This window comes from Chenopodium album, chromosome 27, assembly GCF_948465745.1.
Source record: "Chenopodium album chromosome 27, dcCheAlbu1.1, whole genome shotgun sequence".
Classification (NCBI taxonomy): domain Eukaryota; kingdom Viridiplantae; phylum Streptophyta; class Magnoliopsida; order Caryophyllales; family Amaranthaceae; genus Chenopodium; species Chenopodium album.
The window spans coordinates 8,682,509-8,703,870 of NC_137860.1; the positions used below are offsets into that span (position 1 = coordinate 8,682,509).

At 35.3% G+C, this 21,362-nt stretch overlaps 1 protein-coding gene across 1 annotated transcript; it reads right to left on the minus strand.

Annotated features, from left to right (window-relative positions):
- Positions 1 to 66: 66 nt before the first annotated feature.
- LOC145620935 (cytokinin dehydrogenase 1-like) lies at positions 67 to 7,759 on the minus strand. The gene is made up of 6 exons (XM_081675675.1): positions 7,525 to 7,759; positions 1,651 to 2,064; positions 1,340 to 1,467; positions 1,019 to 1,267; positions 668 to 930; positions 67 to 572 (listed from the first exon to the last, which is right to left on the minus strand). The coding sequence occupies exons 1-6, from the start codon at positions 7,733 to 7,735 to the stop codon at positions 251 to 253; spliced, it is 1,587 nt and encodes a 528-aa protein (XP_081531801.1). The 5' UTR covers positions 7,736 to 7,759; the 3' UTR covers positions 67 to 250.
- Positions 7,760 to 21,362: the final 13,603 nt, after the last annotated feature.

Genomic DNA, 21,362 nt, shown 5'->3' on the forward strand with positions numbered 1-21,362 from the left:
TTTTCCTCCTCAAAATACTTTTTAACTTTTTTTTTTTTTGTCTTAGAAACTTGGATTTTGCTTTAGCATGAGTATTGTTAATGATGTTTGGCTGAATAAAGTTACATTTCCTAATAACAAAGACGTTTTGAAAAAAGATTCAATAGTGCACATCAATGAATTATACTCCATGAACCTGTAGGTTGTAGATATTACTGTGTTGACTTGTCCTTGAATCAAGTTCTTAAGGTGATGTACTTGGCAGCCTATATCAAGAAGAAACTGGTCCTCTGCTGAAGATTCGTTGCCCTGGTGCGAGTATTGATAGAGGGTCGAAGGTGGATTTCCTCTGTGCAAAAACTTCCCATCTATCTCCAAAATGAACGCGCCATTCATCCTGAGTTTCATAGTACGGAAGATATTGCTTTACCCCAAGCTTGGCCGTCTCACAGAAATCTAGTATTCTTTTATTGATTGTTAAAATATTATCAAGTCCTTCTGGTCCCGAAGAAGATGAGGGTGCAGATGTTAGAAATGCTGCAAGGTAGATAATATCTTCGGCTGGTGTGACCATAGATGTGTTGTGCTTCCAACTGTTATGTATAACACATACACTTACTTTTATTAGTTCTTTTGTTTTAGATGGGATTTACTATTTTAGGGAAGAACAAATTAGATAAGTAAATACCTTGACTGGTTGAATGGATATATAAGGATTGGATTATAACTTGTGTTGGCGAGGATGTTTCCAAAAACTTCTTTTGCAAAGCTCTGTATGTTACTCTTGGGAACGAGAAGAGTGAACCAAGGTTGTGTTACATTCGCTAAATCTTTCTCTTTGAGTTTTAAATCTGATAGGTGGATTCGGTCGAGGAAATCCACATATGGTACATCTGTTAGAAAAATTGTGTGTGGGATGTAATTCAAGGATGACAATAGATTTTCTACAAACTGCATTCAAAACAAAACAGATTCAGTTTTAATGAATTATTTGCATATGTATCATCATATGAAATGAGTTGCTTTTGAAGAATCAAACCTGGTTTGTTGTGTTTGTATCCTCAGGATTGAAGTACTTTGCGACTTCTAGACAGTATAGAATTTTGCCTTCAGATCTTGAAGGAATCTGAGGACCAGCCTGCAGAGGTTTGTTAAGACTAGAGTTTGAACTCAAACCTGTCATGACGAATCCTTGAATATAATCAAATGTATTATTTAACGATATAAGTTGCTCTTGATCCTTGGTGAATAACTTGAAATTCGAGTAGAGCACTCTAATCCATTTTACCTGTCAGTGTAAGATTAGCCTTGAGACAATTCTTAATAAAATGATGAATCGGATAAGTTATAGGATGCTTACCAATTTGGGAGCCGGTTCAAGTGATATTCTAGCCTTAGTGATGATGCCAAGTTGTCCTAGTCCCCCAAGAACACCATAAAAGAGATCGGCGTTCTCTTTCTCAGAGCAATTCACTATATCTCCCTTTCCTACACCCATAAAAAAACACAATAATCTCCTAACATGCACATGATATTTTTATTCTCCATTAGATTGCATGATGTTAATGAATCTTATATTCTTATACTTCAATATCAGGATGTTTTAACTAAACTATTCGATATTCTAGTATTTAAGTCCTTGAATATGTTTGAAGAGTTTATAAGTCTAACCTGTGACAACTTCCAATTGGTACACATTATTTATTTGAGGTCCATATTTAAATGCTTGACCACTAATCCCAGCATTTGATAGGGTTCCTCCGACAGATAAATAAAGGTAGTCGGTCCATGACTTAGGCGTTAATCCTTGTTTAACCGTCTCATGTAGAATATTTATCCATAATTCACCACCCGAAACATCAACATAGGGTAAATCCCCTGTTTGAATATATATCTTTTGTTCTTCTAGTGCTTCCATGCTTATGACTATGCCACCATTATTTTGTGATTGACCTTGAAGTGAATGACCGTGACCTCTTGCAGTAACGGTGAGCTCTGATTTATTGGCTAAGTCGAAAACATATTTGATTGTCGTGGATATATCAGAGACGGTTTTTGGTAATAGAACTGCCAAGGGTAGGAAATTGTTGGAGTAATTGCGATTCTAGTAATGCAAATCGGAGATTTACCAAGTGAGTGTACGAGGAGTTAACGAGGGAGTGATATGTGCAAGCTAAAGATCTAGCGAAGGAGCTATAGCTCTAGCAAGGATAGATAGCTTTGGCAAGGCCGAGCTATAGCTCGGGTAATAGAGAGCTATAGCTCGCTGCTGCTCGTGGTCGCTGCAAGGCCGAGCTATAGCTCGGATACGAGAGAGCTATAGCTCGCTGGCCATGTGCTTGCGACAGGGGCGAGCGAGAGCTCGAGCGATAGCTCGCACACTAGCTCGCTGCCGTAGTTGCTCTCTGTTAGGCCGAGCGATAGCTCACTCGACTGCGAGCGAGAGCTCGGTCGATCAGTTTGCTTTTGGGCGGTGGGCTTGCGTGGGCTAAAAGACCTAATTTCTTGGCTTGTTCTTTACTCCATTATATTCATATAAATACCCTCATACCCCAAAATCAATATACGTTAATTTCATTATTGAAAATACCCTAAACACAAAAACACAAACCTACCCTTTGAGATCTGAACAGTTCTTGAGCAATTCCAACCTTTGGTTCGGGTACACGAATTGCAAAGGTCGTTGTGTAAAACTTGGGGGGCGTGCGTCATCGGAAAACCTGTACCGGTGGTGGCGTATTTCGCTTCTAAGTCAGTGGGTTCCAAACCACAGCACAACAGAAGGAGGACAGGTCTATGTTTCGAGTATGGCGATCGAATTTGCTCCAAGGGAAGTTCTTGATTTGTCTATTATTATTCATGGAATCAACAGGTATTTTTCCAACAATTTAGAAGCGAAATAGTATTTAATTATACTGTTGATTTCTTGAATTTGAAGATTGTCTATATTTGACGATATTCAAGAACCCTAATTCATGAAGACTATAAAATTTGGTCAACGGAATATTATTTGTGTAGCTCCGGTATCGTGATGGAATTTATAATGGAAGTCCGATTCTATTTGTATAAAATTAGTTTTAATTAGAGACTCTTGCGATTAAGATCAAGACGGGTCATGCGTTCCTCAAAGATTTGATCTTGTGTTTGTTCGACGTAAATTTAAGGAAGTTTAATTCTTTATCATCTGAGACTACCAATCTAGTGGACTTTATGTCAGCATGAATTAAAAGGGAAAAAACCGGAAATTTCCATTGAAGGGTCGGTGGAAGCGGTGCAATTCAAGGAGCTTATTATTTATTTGGTATTACCTAAAGTACGGTTGGAGTATCAAATCAAATGGCATTACATATGGTAGAAATTAGTAAATTAATTACAAGTATGAGTTTTGGGCTATGATAAGATTTCCTTGCGGAATTGAACTAATTTGGGTTCGTCGGTCGAAATTTCCAATACATAGGCTTCGCTATTTAATTATAGCAAGGAATAAAATGGACTAGTGTCAGACATGTTATGATTGAAGAAATTTGTGAGTTCATGTGCTAATCAACAGATGCAATGGGTAATCTTGAGGAAGTCTGCGGGTAGCTCGTGCCAAGTTTGGTAGAGTGTGTAACAAGAAGTTTGAGATGTGTGGCCATGCGAGTAGCGGACACCAGTCAAGAGTGATCAATGTCACATAGATGTCGTAGGCCGTAAGGGTTGAACAAGCTAAGTTCCTTCTCAACTTATTTGATTACCTCATGTCTAGAAGTGGCCGGGTTTTCTCCATGCTTGATAGCAGAAGTGAAAGGTATGATTTGACAAGGACTAGTAAAGTTATGCTAGTCTAAATGTTATGAACTCCACATAAGGTAAGAATAGAAAGTAAGTTTCTTTGTCTTAATTATAGCTTATATATTCTGTGATTTTGCTATGTGGGGTTAGCCTTATAGTTGTGTTGTTCACCCAAGTTGTAGTTGTCTTCCCTGAAACGTTGACAGGGTCAAGTTTTATTTTCACAAGGTGTATGATGTGAGGGTTTTCTAGCTATGAAGTTTATTCAGTAAAGTACATTTCATATGGCATGTGTGACCAGTATGTATATGTGTGGGTGACGTATAAGTTGAACTATGAGCTATGTATGTAAGTCTCTATGACTTTAATTTAACGGTTGATGTATGTGAAGTTTCTCAAGTACAATGTATATCATGTATTAACTTATTAACCTTGGTTGATCATGTCGATGCTTTTGTCTCTAAGCTTTAGTCTGGCCAAGTAGTTGAAGTGTGGATCAACTCAGGTTAGCATAATGGTTAAGACTTGAACTAGTTGAGTTCCGTCTTATGTTTACTTTCTTCTTGAAAGGTTTAGATGGATTGAATTCTTGGTATTCTAGTAATGGTGGATAGGAATCCGGAACCATGTAAATAGACCATGTTAAATGCTACCTGAACTAGTTTTGAAGAGAAGAAGCATGTTATTTTGAAAGTAAGCTCTTGTTGAGTTTTATGTGCTTGAGGTTTATGTCTTGCCTTGCCATGATATGTCTTTCAGTAGTAAGTTTCTTTCAAAGAAATTGAAGGGTGTTTGTTTACATTGAAAGGAGGTTGAAGGTAAGATATTGTATTTTAACAATATACATGTAAGTTTGGTATTGACCCAATTTTGTTACTCACCTGTGTTATGAGTTTGTCTGTTTTGCAGTAAGGTTGTGTAAGCTTCCTAGCATGATTGACTAATGATCATAGGGTTTGTTGTTGATACAATCATATGAGACAACTCAAGGTATGAGGAATAACCTTCATATATTAAATTAACTTTTGTGGTTAATGTGGTGAGTGGACTAGACAAGTCATGTGGGGGTCAAGTGTCTTAATTTAATCTATGCCAAGATGAAAGTACGAAATGATGAGATGAGTGGTGAGATTCTGGATGGTAAGATCATTGAATCGACCAAGGTATGTATCGAACTCATTCTCACTATGTAGAGAATTTAATATGATGAATATGTTGATCATGTTAAAAACCAGATTTATTGGGTGTGAATTAGCTTTGATGTTTGATTCAATATGCTAATGATTTGCAAATATTTTGGTTTAAGATTTTATTCTTGACATGATGTAGCTTTGCAGAAAGGAATTTGTTCGTTCACTTAATTTGTCTAGATAGCATTGTCCAATCGTTGTTGGAGTTGGAGTGATGCAGTGGACAAAGGTTAAGTAAATAACAAAGCTTATGATTACCCTGCCAGTGTATGTTTTACAGGTTGATGGGTTGTACTTTGTTGGAGTTAATTGCAAAGCAAGTGTGACGCACTATCCGGTAGGAAGCAAAGATCATTGCTATTTAGGGATGATAAGTGTCAAGAATATAAGTTATTGCAAAGTGAACTATGGAAGTTTGTCCGTTGTGGGGGCAAGTTGATCCTCAAGTTCTCTACATTATTTTCTCAAGTGTCTTTGTGTGTGTTGATAGGAACTACGAAGGTAGTTACCTAGTAAGACAGAACTTGTGGAAATGGTATTCTGGTGAGAGTATGTAAAAGCAGGAAGAGTCAAGCAGTTCCTTAAAAAAAAAAAGGATGGAGCACAAGTAAGTGCTTGGTCGTCTAAGGAAATGGTGTTTTAAAACTCCCATGTGGGTTTTCATTCCAGTGACGAAGTGTCAGATAATGAGTCTACGCAATTGAGTGTCCATGACCCAGGTTGGGTGGTCAGATAAGACAGTTTACATGGATGCACCGATGTGCTTTTAACTTGAACTTTTGTTCTAATTGAGTCTGGAGCCTAGTTTGGTTGACTCATTGTTGTTTTACACTGTTGGTGTATGTTGAATCTAACTCTTTTGAGTGGTTTTTTGACCAGGTGATTCAGAGACAGGCTGAGTGTGGCTCTTAATGTCATTTGTCCAGATATTCTTTGAATAGGACTGATAATGACGCCGACGTAGAGGTTGAGCATACTCTTAATACCTTTATCCCGGTAATCAAGAGTGAGGAGTGATGGTGGTCTTAAGTGACCTGGACTGTCAGCTCTAAAACTGCTTGAGTAGGGAATGTGCAATGAAAGGTACCGAAGAGATAGGTTGAGCGTAGCTCTTAATGGCTCTAGCCCAGTCGCTCAAGAGTAGGGAGTTATAGTGATCTTAAGTGATCAGGAACTATTAGCCCAGATACTACTTGAGCAGGGATCGATAGAGACACCGAAATGTTGAGTGCATCTTGCCCGAAAGCTCGTTGAGCTGCGGCTAGATGGTGCACTGTTGAGTGCATCTTGCCTGAAAGCTCGTTGAGCTGCGGCTAGATGGTGCACTGTTGACTGATGGAGGTTGAACTTAAATGTTCTTAATGTTTAGTTCCATTGCATAAATAGTCCTTGGATTTGCAAGGTGCATGTGAAGGTTCACATGTCTGCATGAATAGTCCTTGGATTTGCTGGGAATGCTGAGAACACCTACGTGGGTACGAAGAGTGGCGCTCTTCAAGGGAGGATTGGGCGTGATCCTTCTGAAGTACTCATGAGATCCCAAGTGTAGCCAAGATTTGCGGAATTGCTTAAGCTCTAAAGTCAAGGTATGTGTTTACAAGGTCCCTTCTTCGCTCCTAGGAATTCAAATCTTAGGATATTCACTACGGAAGTGTTGAAAACCTTGTGCACTAATGTGTTAGTTCAAATCTTCGGATACTAGCATTTAAGTACTAAGACTTTCATTTACTGTTCAGATTTCATGATCTCATGTCCGTTTTGCATTAGTGGGGGATTGTTGGAGTAATTGCGATTCTAGTAATGCAAATCGGAGATTTACCAAGTGAGTGTACGAGGAGTTAACGAGGGAGTGATATGTGCAAGCTAAAGATCTAGCGAAGGAGCTATAGCTCTAGCAAGGATAGATAGCTTTGGCAAGGCCGAGCTATAGCTCGGGTAATAGAGAGCTATAGCTCGCTGCTGCTCGTGGTCGCTGCAAGGCCGAGCTATAGCTCGGATACGAGAGAGCTATAGCTCGCTGGCCATGTGCTTGCGACAGGGGCGAGCGAGAGCTCGAGCGATAGCTCGCACACTAGCTCGCTGCCGTAGTTGCTCTCTGTTAGGCCGAGCGATAGCTCACTCGACTGCGAGCGAGAGCTCGGTCGATCAGTTTGCTTTTGGGCGGTGGGCTTGCGTGGGCTAAAAGACCTAATTTCTTGGCTTGTTCTTTACTCCATTATATTCATATAAATACCCTCATACCCCAAAATCAATATACGTTAATTTCATTATTGAAAATACCCTAAACACAAAAACACAAACCTACCCTTTGAGATCTGAACAGTTCTTGAGCAATTCCAACCTTTGGTTCGGGTACACGAATTGCAAAGGTCGTTGTGTAAAACTTGGGGGGCGTGCGTCATCGGAAAACCTGTACCGGTGGTGGCGTATTTCGCTTCTAAGTCAGTGGGTTCCAAACCACGGCACAACAGAAGGAGGACAGGTCTATGTTTCGAGTATGGCGATCGAATTTGCTCCAAGGGAAGTTCTTGATTTGTCTATTATTATTCATGGAATCAACAGGTATTTTTCCAACAGAAATGAAATCTATTGCCAAAGTCATATGCTACGACACTAGTGTTAATGAAATCGAACGAACCATTTAGTTTGAGTCCCTTCAGCGGTGATGCTAGATCAGGTGAGCTTGAATTTACGGAATTTGGACTTGCATGAGAAAAATACGTACAAAGGTTGATGTTTAATAAAAGAACTACGAAAATGTTTAGCAACGGCTTAAAATTATGTGCCACCATTTTTGCAATGTGCTTTTATGAGTGTTTTTCTGTTGTTTAAGCTATAAAATTAATAGAAGAAAAAGTTGAGGAAGTGTAATTTGTGGGAATGTTGGGTTTATATTTGTGAAACAATGTAAAAGAAGATGTTTAGAAGAAAAGAGTGATGGTGGGAATTTATAGGGAAGGTATTGAGCTAGAAGGAAAGAGTAATATGTAACATAATTTAGTTGACTAAGTTAAAGTTCAATAACATAATTTACATTTCCAAATTATAGGTCAAGTTGAATTAATATTGTAACCTACGTCATTAGTACTTCGTAATTGTTACATAAAGTAAACAAAAATTGATTTTAAGAAAAAGTTATACTTTAGTACAATGACGTTACCGCGTTAATGCAAACAATAGACAGCAATTTGTTAATTGTAAGTTGTAACCTCTTTATTATAGACTTGAAGTGGATTTTATTAACTTGTTTTTGTAAAAAAAAAAATTCGGCATTAAAATTTTTCTGCAAGTGAACACTTTCGAACCCATAAGAAATCAACAAAGCAGAAACAAACATCATAAAAATAAAAACTGCAGAAAATAAACCTGTATAAATATAACAACCGCATGCATAAACCATAAACGGATAAATGTGAAGAAATAGCATACCAGCATTATTAGATTCAAATTGAAAAGGCAAAAAAAAAAAAAAAAAAAAAAAAAAAACCGAAAACACAGCAAATTGAAAACTCAAACAAAATCAGAGATTAGATTAAAATGAAAAAAATCGAAACCATTCATGAAATCTATCTTTATTGTTCTAAATATTCACCATCTTAGCTTGTTTATAATCAATAAAATCAAGGCTTCTTAACATAATTCAATTGCATGATGTTGAAGTGATTGAAATTGATGAATACAATACCTACTACCTAGTGAGTCAACTGATCAGGAAGATTAACAAGCTTGGATTCATTGCGAATCAACAATTTTGAGAATTTAAAAAAATAGAAAAACAAGGGAGATGAGAGAGGAGAGAGCGAGGAACTGAGGAGAGAGGGCTAAACTCTAAATACTCCGTATGTGAATTAGATTAGATCTAAACTAATTGGGTTATACGGGTTGGGTTTGGGTTGACCAAACCTGAAACCAACCCAATTAGTTAAACGGGTTAAGGCAGGTTGTTTTCGGGTTGGGATTTCCAACCTGAACCTAACCCGTTTATTTTCAGGTCGGGTTCGGGTTGACCCAATTACATAAACGGGTTGAAAACCTCTTTCAAAACCCGTTTATTTCAGGTTGGGTTCGGATCGGGTCAGCTTTTACCAGCCCTAGGTTCAAATATGGAATACTATTCCCAAAACTCGATTAAGGCAATTTGAACCACAAATTAAATCTCACCCAACAACTATGGTAGAAATATTTACCATTGAGTGATTCCATAAGATTTAGTAGTCAAAGTAGTTAGTTGTTGGTCCAAGGGACACCCCACATCATTATAAGGAATAGGAAAATTTGTTAATTACTACTTCAAAAAAGGGGTCTTTGTGAATTACTACTCGCAAAAAAAAAAAGTTGTTAATTACTACCCTAAAACTGATGAATTGTATAGATTGCTACCCTTTTCCCTAATCAGCCCCTAATTAGGTGATTTAATCTACTAATGATATCATTATCCGGCTAATTTATAATTAGTTACTTTTAAGGCATGATTAATTGAATAAACCCTAACACCGCCTCTAAACCACCACTAAACCACCTCCGGCAACCCCCTTATTCTATCCCCACCATCTCCGACAGCCTACCCTCGCCCCGGCATCCACCCCACCTCTAAACCACCCATTGCACCACCTCTAAACCCCCCAACAATCCCTCCAACCCTCGAAAAAATCCCTCCTCCCCACCCACTAGCCACCCTAGCCCCCTCCCCCTTGCTAGAGAACTCTATTAAGCCCTCCCTAAGCCTCCTCCACCCCTTTCCCCCCTTTAATCACCACCCTAATGTTTCAAAATTAAAACCCTAAAGCCCTAAAATTGAAACCCTAGGGTGGTGATTAGGGGGGAAGGGGATATAGGAAGATTAGGGATGGTTGAGCAAGGATTTTCGGCGAGGGGTAGGGTGTCAGGGCTGCCGCGGGTAGGGGATGGGGGTATCGTAAAAGGGGGTGGGATTTGTGTGTTGGGGAAGCAGAATCGAGGTGGTAATCGTGGTGGGGGGAACAAGAATAGGGTGGATCTTGTGGTGGGGGAAAGGGAGGGTGGGTTTCGTGGTGGGGGATTGAGTGCGGGGAGTGGGTTTCATGGTGGAGGAGCTATTGGATGTGTTAAAGGGCCAAAGGGGGGCCGCCGGAGGTGGTGCAATGGTGGTGGGAAGGTGGTGCTAGGGTTTACCTAATTAATTAAGGTTTAAGAGCTACTAATTAGTAATTAGATGAATAATAATATCATTAAGAGCTTAAGTATGCTGATTAGTAAAAAAGGTAGTAGTTGCTAAAATTAATCAGTTTTAGGGTAGTCATTAACAACTTTTTTTTTTGCGGGTAGTAATTCACAAAAACCCCTTTTTTGAGGTAGTAATTAACAAATTTTCCTCATTATAAATTTAAAGTTTAAACATGCTTGTAATTTCTTTAAATGGAGGTATGAGTTAGAGAAACAAATGAGTAAGATTAATAATTGGCAAATTTTATTCATTTTATGCTACAAAATCAAATAATTAATGATGTACTATATTTCTTGATGCTTATAAAATCTAGCTTAGAATATTAATATCCAAGAAATTACCATTGGTGTGCTTAATTTCTTGCTAATTAGATTGTACTAAGTATTTTATTGTGCAATAACTAAGAGTTAAGAACAAAAAAGTTAAATAGGGAGGTTATAAAAATATGAAGAATTTTTCCATTATCAAATTATAGAGAGGTTACTCATATAAAGAAGTTTTTCAATTCAGAAGGTTAACCGATATTATTATAGAGAGGTTATACATATAAAAAAAGTTTTTTCAAAAAAGTAATAATTTCAAGGAAATTTTTCCACCTTTTAAATCTTGATTTTACAAATAACTACTTTTTTAGAAAAATGTAGCAAAAGGCCACCAATTTTAGAAATTTTGTTGCAACTTATCACTTTTTTAGTCAAACTTACCACTGGTTCTCCATTGAACAGGTGGTAAGTTGCAACAATATTTTTAAAATTGATGGTCTTTTGCAACATTTTAAAAAGGTGGTTATATGCAAAAAAAACAAGAATTGAAATGTGGTGATATACCAAATTTCCTAATTTCAATTTGTCATTTTATGTTGTGTCTAAATCATAATGTATTATTTAATGTTGTCTGTATACATATATTGGGTCATTATATTTGTTTCACTTGATTGATTTATTACATTTTTTTTACAACATCAGAAACAAAGGAAAAACTAAAACAACGAAAAAACTAAAACAACGAAAAAAACTAAAACACATCAAAAACAGCAGAAATATAGAAACTATTCAAAGTAACCCGACACGGTTAGCTATTTGGTGGGAGAGATTGACTTCTGCTCTTTCAACCTTAAGGATGATGCAATGTTGAAAAGTGCTTCCGATCTTAATAAACTCCTTCATATTCAGTAAAAGGTGAATGTCCGAGGGACCCTTGTTTCTAATAGTCGTGACAAGTAATACAGTGTCAATCAAAACCTTGAGCGACTTATAACCATTTTCACTGGACCACCTTAAAGAGTAAAGACAAGCACAAAACTTTGTTCGCAAAGCTGAGGCCACAATTCCAGAGAAGCCTCCAGCCTCTATTTCACCATGGTTTTGCAGCTCTATCATCATGTAACACCCTAGAAAATCCTTTCTTTTAAAATACCTGTTTTACTCCTTTAAAAACTCAAAATAGGAAAATCTAAGACATTACCACCACCATGAAAACGGCTAAGGCAATTATCAAAGACACACATCAGAACACTAATTTATGAGTAACCAAAACAAGCTGAAAATTAATTTAAAACCCCTTACTTTAACCCAAATTAATTTGTAACCAAAAATCCCTTCAAGAAACTCAATTATGGCTTACTAAACTCCAACTTTATTAAATCATTAAAACTTGTTGTAATTTTATTTTAAAACACCTAAAATAAAGATTTACAACATCGATAATCATATTCCATCATAAAACATTAATTTAGAAACCAAGGGTTTTCAATTTGGGGCTTTTTAATTAAAATCATAATCTGAAAATTAATTTGAATCATACTTGTCATCAAACATCATAAAATCAATCACAAACCCATAATTAACAATAAGTTTTAGGATTAAAACAAAGAATTAAATGAAAGAACAAAAATATTTTTAATACTCGATAGCCCCAAGCAGCAGCACCACGGCACGGCTAGGCTGCTGCCGCGCCCTGCCGATGTCGCCGCGACTGCTGGTGGTGTGTGGTGGTGGTCGGCCGTGCAAAAGGGGAAGGGGAAAAGAAAGAAAAAGAAAAAGGAATAAAGGAGATGGGAGAGAAAGTTTACCTTGGGTATTCTCCACCATGGACAAAGTTTAATTTGCCCATGTGTTGAATATTTATACTATTTATACCCCTTTCTCTAGAAACCCTTCTTACCTTGAATTTCCCTTTCTATCTTTACTAATCCCTTTCCTAATAAAACTTAACTAAAATAAAACTATCCTAAAATAAATCCCAACTTAATAAAATAATTAAATTAAACTTTCCTTTTATAAAATTACATGCCCCAAAATATATTTTTTTAAAATATAAAATAAAGTAAAATAATTCGTTTCGAATTATTTAAATACTTTACAAAATAATTATTTAAATTAAATTATGTATAAAATACGGAGTATTACACGTCAATACTAAAATGCGAGCATTATTCTATAAAAGAATTTTTGGTGACGATGGTGGTATGACCAGGCCACCAAAAATGGTGGTTGCTTCCATTAAACATCTGTCTTGATTTGGTACGAACACCAAATTTTACTCACCCCTACACACCTTGTGTTATACTTGTAATAAATTAACCACTAAAATTAGGCAACTACAGTAAAATTTGAAAGACATAAAGATTATCTTAAATGTTATTAGTAGCAATAATGGAAATATAAATTAAAGTAATAACCAAATCAATCAAATAATTTTAAATAAAAATTCAACTTTAAGTAAAATTAATTTGGGTAGAAAGTAGATTTCTTTATGTTGGGATATTAGTTAAAGGAGGAAGGAAAAAAATTGAAGTTTACTTTTTTAAATTTAATGATGTACATAAAGGTTTTAAAAGGGGAGGGGGGGTAGGCCCTATTACTTCACCTTATTTTTGCTAAACTGAAGTTATTTTACCGAGCAAAAATTATTTTTTTTTGCTGAACTTCAATAATTTTTATTGAATTAAAATTATATTTACTGATTTTCTATTATATTTCTTCTTTAAAGTGTTTGATTTTTACAAGTTTTTAATTTTATTGACTGAAATTATTTTTACCAATTTGTCTATTTTATATTTTTTGAATTTTTTTTATTTTTACTAAACTGAAAATATTCTTACTAAACAAAAATATTTTTACCGAACGAAACTTTTTTTACTGAACTAAAATTATTTCTGCTGAAGTGAAATTATTTTTACTAAATACAATATTTTTAGGTGAATGGACAGGGTTTGAATTTATAATTTGAAGTGAAATTATTTTTACTAAATACTTTATTTTTAGGAAGAATCGGCATCTTGTAAAGGAGAAGACTTAGAAAAGAAATCCCTTCCCAAAGAAAACAAATAATACAGTTCTTGCATGAATTAGGTTCAATGTTCAATCATACAATTTGTTGATTTCTAATCACGTAATTATAGGGCTGGCAAAAACTGACCCGACCCGAAAACCCGACCCGAACCCGACCTGAAAAAAGCGGGTTAGGGTTGAGTTTTTCGACCCGAAAACTTAAATGGGTCAACACGAACCCGAACCCGAAATTAAATGGGTTAGGTTAAGGTTGAAAATCTCAACCCGAAAACGACCCACTTAACCTGAAATAAATTTCAGGTCAAAATCAGGTCGGGTCAACCCAAACCCGACCTGATAACCCGAGCATTATAAGGTAAAAAAATATAATAATAACGAAAAAATACAACAAAACTGATAAAAATTAAGCCCAAGCCCAATATATGTGACTAATATCTAAAACCCTAAAATCCAAAATGCCTCCTCCTCACAAATCAGCCGTTTAGGCTATCTCTCTCTCTCTCTCTCTCTCTCTCTCTTCAACTCTCAACTCTTCAAACCTCTGATCCAAATCAACCATTTTCAGTTTTTCCATCCTTAAATCTTCCTCTCCTTCATAATTTAAGTGTTTAAAGATTCACCACTTCAACCTTCAAGGTAATTACTATTTTGGATTTTGCTTTTATACGATTTTTTTTTTTTTTTGGTTGTTGTTTGAATACGAATCTTGCATGTTTATTGTTGTTGTTTTTCTTTGCTATTCAAAGCCTAATTTTGATGTTGTTTGTTGTTTTAATTGTTATTCAAACCATAATTTATATGATATTGTAATTTTGTTTTAATTGTTGTTTGTGTTTGTTATATTATTGTATTGTAGGGATTGAGTCCTTTATTATTGATGTTTGCTTTTATTGTTTTTAGCAGATTTGGATCCTCACACGCAACAAACATAGCCCCTGCTTCAGCTTGCTTCAAGTCTCCATCATTGTACAATATTTGAGAACTATGTTGTATAAAGTCTTATATAAAATTAAAAACATTGATTGCTTTTAAATTCTGGTTTGTAATTTATATAGTATACTATATTTTTGTATCTAATCTTTAATTAGACGTGCTAAATAACTTAATTTAAATATCAGGTTGAATTCGGGTTGACCCGAACGCGGCTACTATCAGGTCATTTTCATGATTTAAACCCAAATAAAAAAATCAGGTCAATTCAGGTTACTTTCGGGTTGACCCGAACCCGAAAATATCAGGTTCAGGTTGGGATTCTCAAACCGAAAACTTAAATGGATCAGGTTCGGGTTGAGGGGTAGCTGACCCGAAATCAGCTGACCCGAACACGAACCCGACCCGACCTGATCCATTTGCCAGCCCTACGTAATTATATGCTCACAAGCAATCCATTCACAAGCAATCCATTCAGATTTCTATGGATTGCGACCTTTGTGGGTCGCAGGAGGAAGATTTACAACATCTGTTCAGGTTTTACATAGCTGCTCGGGATGTTTGGAGTGGTGGAATCTTGCAGATCCACTCAGAAGCTAACGCAGACCAATTTTTTCAGGATTAGGTTCTGTATTATATCCACCTATTTCTAGGTCAGGATGGTCACAATGGTCATAGAACTACTTTTTTTATTGCCACTCTTTGGGGCTTGTGTTTAGCACAGAATAACAGGGTTTTTAGATCCTCATTGCCGGTAAACCCATAATATCCGAGGGATTGCGACAACATGGTTTGTTCTCCAACAAACTAGAGGATAGTCTGAGATCTTTGCACCCGCCAGAGATGGCTGAAAATTACCCACCTGGATTTATGCGTGTTGTACTTAATAATAGTGGGATGAATGTGATCCCAATGGTTATTCTGGTTGATGGTTCTTGGCATAAGCACACTCATAGATCAGGGATTGGTTGGTGCCTAAAGAATGGTGATCCGGGGGATCAAGGGTAACAATAGGGGGAGCTAGCAACAGTTTGGCCCAATCTGCTCTACACGCGAAGATGAACGGCTGCCTACAAGGTCTACACTAGGCGGCAACAAAGTCATTGCCAGCGGTAACTATATACACAGACTCAGCGTCTATGATTCTACTACTGAGAAATACATAGGTAAGTGATATTGGTCTTTGTTGGACAGCATATCTGTTTTGATTGGTGCTGCATCCATAAGTTTCCACGGGACTTGGTCCAAAAAGCTCATGACTTAACTGCTATAGCCTGCAATAGTCTTTCGTCCTTTAGTAATTAAATGTAATTTGCTTAAGCTTATGTCAAAAAAAAATGAAACAAAAAAAAAAAATAACTCACTTAAAAACTGCTTAAATAAATAAGCACTTGGCCAAGTTTTAAAACAAAACACTTTAAAATACGTTTTTGGCTTTAGTGGTAATAAAAATCTCAACCAAAGCTCCAAGATACCACTTTGTAACACCCTAGAAATTCTTTTTCTTTGAAATACATGTTTTGCTCTCTTTAAAGCTCAAAATAGGAAAATCTAATACATTATTGCCACCGTGAAAACGGCTAAGACAATTATCAAAGACACACAGCAGAAGTTAACTTCAAAAGTCAGCCAAACGAAAGTAAAGTCAAACCAAAGTCAAACAAAGTCAACCTACAACTTGGAACCATTGTAGGCCCTTATTAAAACCAAAAAACTTAAGAACCTTTGCGTTAGTCTCACAAACATAATAAAAAAATAATTAAAGCAATAAACCACATCATTAACTTATGGAAACTAAGCATAAATCGCTCTTCACTCATGTCCATCATGAATATGTTTCATCACCTGAAAAGCTTCTCTCTACTTGTCTCCACTACTCTCCAATAAAAATGGGTCATCATAGGGCTAAAGTAAAGACAAGGCCAAACAAACATACAAAAACACAATCAGCAAAACTAAGTACATAAGCGTAATTAAAACACATACACTAACATGCTTTCACCCTATCATCACACAACTTACCTTATTACACCTGTTTACAAGCATACAACATGTAACATGACCCTCAAATAAATAACTAATTAATTTATTCACTTGATTACGAACGGGTTTCCCCCTAACCTGCCCCAATAAAGGGGTCGGGTACTAACACGGGAGCCAACCATGCCAGTATAAAAGAACCGCTCGTAAGTGGCGGAATTCCTGCGCATAATAAAAAAGAATATACATCGTCCTGTACTCCCAGTAGAAGTTATGGTCAAATATAAAGTCGCATAACTCCCCCCATATGTTCATACTCAAGGTAAATACGTTCCAAGAGTTTTGGTGCGAAATCAATTTCACTTTACGTTGTTTTACATATTTTAGACTTGATGATGACTCTCAAATCATAATACAAAATCAATCATTATAACTATCAAACAATCAAACATACTAATTTAATTCTTGAATAATTAGTGACCACATAATATTTAATGTTGAACCCTTTTAAAATCTACCTTGGTGCCAAGGACACCTTAAACGCATAATGCGCCACAATTCCTATCCCTCGGTGTTAGAATCACCTTAAGTGCACTAAGGAATGATAAAACGTTTATGTACTCATTTTCATATATTATATTCATGTGTTTTTATCGTATTTTCTATATATATATAATCTTTAGAGCTATTATCCTTTATATTCCATTGTTTCTCTTCTCGGGTGTGTTTTACTTTGTTTTTGTAGGATTTAGTGAACGATTCTAGGGTTATTGAATATTCAATTAGAGTTGATTGGATGTTGATCAAGTTTGGGTAATCTATGAGTGTCTACATTGGCAAAAAGCTTCACTAAACATGGATTATGAAGACCTATGCAACCTGGTAGTGGAGATCACTAGATATACCACAACTAGGTTGTGGCCACTTGATTGCAAGCAATTTAATGGTATATGGTAGCCTAGTCCACAAACAAGGTGTGGCATATTATCGCATGACGCAGCGTGGTTGTGGCCCGATCTTTGGTGTAGCGAATTTGTACATTTACTAGTGATTTAGGAGTCTAAATCCTAGTCAAACTCTTATAATATTCCTAGCATATAAATACTTTGAGATAGACTTTAATAAGGGGGTTGGAAAAAAGATTATTTTTCATTCACTTTGGCTGCTCCTGAACGTGGGTTTTGGAGTTCCATTGTTCTCAACATTCATTCTTGCAATTTCATCAATTTAATTCAAGTATTAATTTATCTTCCTTATTCTCTTTAATTTTTATTGTTATTATGTTTTCTTTAATTATTTGTCTTGTTATTTCTATTATTATGAGTGACTAGTTTCATAATCTAGGGTTAGGTTGAACCCTAATATGGATTAATGTGTTATTTAATTTTCAATTCCAAATTTAATTAATTTAGATTTCCTCTTTGTTAGAGTTGGTTTTATTATCAATTATTAATTAGAAATGAGTGACGCAAATGAATGTTTTTGTACTAGTGGTTTTATTATCAATGATTAATTAGAAACTAGTGAGTAGCCCAGACGTTGCTCCAGGATACTACTTTTATAGTTGTGCAGCTTCAATACTTTTATAGTATTATATTATTTAGTGTGCAATATTAAAACATAATTATCTATTAGCCTAGATGGTTACACAATAATCTCTCTTCCAAGTGGTCTAGTGTTCGAACCTTGTCATCCATATTTTAATTTTCAATATAGTTGAAACAACATGGAGTATTTTTGGTAGTGCGATGATGTAGCATATTGAGGAATGGGGTAGCTGACGTGGCATAATAAGGAGTTGAGTTAGTGACGTGGCATAGTGAGGGGTTCTACGTGGCGTAGAGACATTTTTAGAAACACCTTTTAATATATTAGTATAGATAGCATTATTGAATGTGATTAGGTTTAAAACGAAAGTTGATTCTTAACTGATTTTAGGGTCCTAATTAAAAGTAAGAGCTTTTATGCATGAAAATAGCTAATTGTTCTTGCTAGGACTTATAGAATGTCGTTCTTAATGTCTTTAATATGTATGATTCCATGAAAATAGGTATGATTGCATGTTAGGGAAGCTATTAGTTGATCGAAAGAAACTCGTAGTATTGTTTCAGGGAGCATCTGTCATGTGGAATATTATTGATTTAATCGATGGAAAGGGATTTTTCTATTGCATTGATTCATATTAGTGCGGATACTTAATCTTAGATGTCTTTAATTCTTGATTATTTCATTATTATAATTTTCGTTGCTTGATAGTTCGTAATTTTTCTAGTATAGTTTTCTCAATATTGATTGGTTACTTGCTTAGTATTAATTTGAGTCAATTTAGTTAGTCCTTAGTCTCTTGGGATTCGACCCCTACTTGCTCAACTACATAGTAGCATTAGTTCAGTTATTTTGTTAGGTACGCGACACGCCTATTAAGGCACCAAAGTATAATTTATTCCTCGTGCACAAAGACACTTAAATAGCTCTTTCCTCATGCTTATAGCATTAGTAAAAATTATATGAAACATAATAAAATTCCTTTTCAATATTCCAAACCAAATTAAACATTTATTTTAATTAAACATGTTCTCTATCATGCTAATAATAAAAGTGTGGTTCATATCCAACATGCCAAAATAATTAGTTCCAATCACCAATCAATCGCAAATAATTCATGCTTCATGATTCAATCACTTACATCAACCAAATCACAAATTCCAATCATATTCTTACATGATACTACTTGAAATTAATTATTCAAAGCTTAGCATGTTCCTACATCATTAAATAAAAACCAAGTACGCGAACGTACCTTGAATACGATCTTAAAATCGCCACGACTATACGAATTCACTCACTTAGAAATCTCTTACAATCCAAAATCATATAGAGGTATCAAGATCTTACTACTCCATACAAATTTCCAGCAAATATATACACTCCTTAAATCACTCATAAATTATTTAAAATAGGTTGAAAATTAATTAAAAACCCTTTACTTTAATCCCAACTAATGGGTAATAAAAAAATCCCTTCAAGAAACTCAATTATGAATTACTAACCAAATTTCCAACTTTATTAAATCATTAAAACTTGCTGTAAATATGCTTTAAAACACCAAAATCAAAGATTTAAACTATCCATAACCAAATTCTATCATCATACAATAATATAGAAACCTAAGGTTTTTCAATTTGGGGCATTTTAATTCAAAATCAAATCTGAAAATAAATTTGCATAAAACTTAAGATCAAACATCATGAAAACTCATCACAAAACCCATTATTAATATTTAGATTAAGTAATAAAGCAAAAAAAGAGGTTTTTTTTTATCGGAAACCGTAAGCAGTGGCAGCAGCCACCACGACACGCGGCTAGGCCATTGCTGCGCCTGCCGGTGTCGCCGCGACTAATGGTGCGTGTGCTGGTGGCTGCGATGATCGACCGGTGGTGTGTGGTGGTGGTGCCAGCAGTGTGGTACAAAAAGGGGGAAGGGGAAATTAAAAAGAAAAGGAAAATAAGAGAGGATAGAGAGAGTTTACCTTTGAGTATTCTCCACCTTGGGCAAAGTTTGATTTTCTCATAAGATGGGTATTTATACTCTCTTTCAAAACCCTTCTTCTTAAAATCCCTTTCCTACCCTTAATGATCCATTCTCTATTCCAATTATAACTTGACTTTCCTTTAAATGCCAATGTTTTTAGAAACTTCCTTAGCTTTTATAAAATCACAATGCCCCCCCAAAATATATTTTTAAATTATAAAATAAAGTATTTCCAAAATTATTAAATAAGTAAAATATCATAAATAATTCATTTCGAATAATTTATATACTTTACAAATTACTTATTTAAATTAAGATACGTATAAAGATATGGGGTATTACATTATGATAAGGGGGAAATATTTGGTTTATATACCACTAAGTTGATAAATTTGTGTGTCAATTTGTGTTGTGTATGACACTGTTCACTTTATCTTATTTTGCTGAACTTAAAATTAACTTAGCTGAAATTGGTTTTTCTGAACTAAAATTCTTTTTAACGATTTTCTATGCCCCTGCAATTATGTGCAACAAAAAAAATACTTTGTATCTCACAAATAATACCCCTTTGTTGCACATAATTATGGGTGGAGGGAGTATTTCCTCTTTGAAGTTACTAATTTTTACTGAACTGAACTTATTTTTACTAAAGTGAAATTTATTTTACTGAATCGAACATATTATTACTTTAATGAAATTATTTCTACTGTACTTAAATTATTTAAACTGAATTTTGATTTTGTAAGGTGAAGTGAATAGGGCCTATATCAATTGCAATATCATTATTATGTATTATTATATTACTATTGTATATATCTATAATGAGTTATTATATATTTGTTTCACTTTTTTTTTTGACACAATATATTTATTTCACTTGATTGATTTATTGCATTCTAATTTAATACTAAAATACGGGTATTCATTGGCGGAGCCAGGATAATTATCGCGGAGGGACTGATTAACAAAGTCGTTCTATAATTTGACAAAAACCCTTACACAATTTAAGTTATATTGAGCTATGTTACTAAGATCAAATACCTTTGCTCAAAATCCCTATTAACCAATTATTCGGGTTGCAATTTGAGCAATTATTTGAAAATTTATGTAAATTACATAGTTAGCGAAGGAAAAAAATGCTAAAGGGATTGAGCCCATGACCTCAAAAAACAATTCTTATCTCTTTAAAAACTAGACCACCTCTTTTCAATATTGATTTGTTGCACACAAATGGTTTATAAGTATTTTTTTTTCTTTGAAGTGCAGGGACAATTATCCTCCCTTGTCCCCCACCTAGCTCCGGTAGAACGAGTATTGTTCTTTGAAAGAACTTTTGGTGACGATGGTGGTATGACCACCAACAATGGTGGTACGACCACCAACAATGGTGGTACGACCACCAACAATGGTGGTTGCTTCCATGAAACATGAATCTTGCTATCTTGATTTGGTACCCCACATTTCACTCACCCCTACACTCC

Coding starts and splice junctions, on each gene's coding strand:
- LOC145620935 (XM_081675675.1), bottom strand. CDS start 7,735: ATGGTGGCACATAATTTTAAGCCGTTGCTAAACATTTTCGTAGTTCTT. Junction 1,468..1,650: donor CCAATTGGAAGTTGTCACAG/GTTAGACTTATA, acceptor TTATGGGTGTAG/GAAAGGGAGATATAGTGAAT. Junction 931..1,018: donor ATACAAACACAACAAACCAG/GTTTGATTCTTC, acceptor TTTTGAATGCAG/TTTGTAGAAAATCTATTGTC.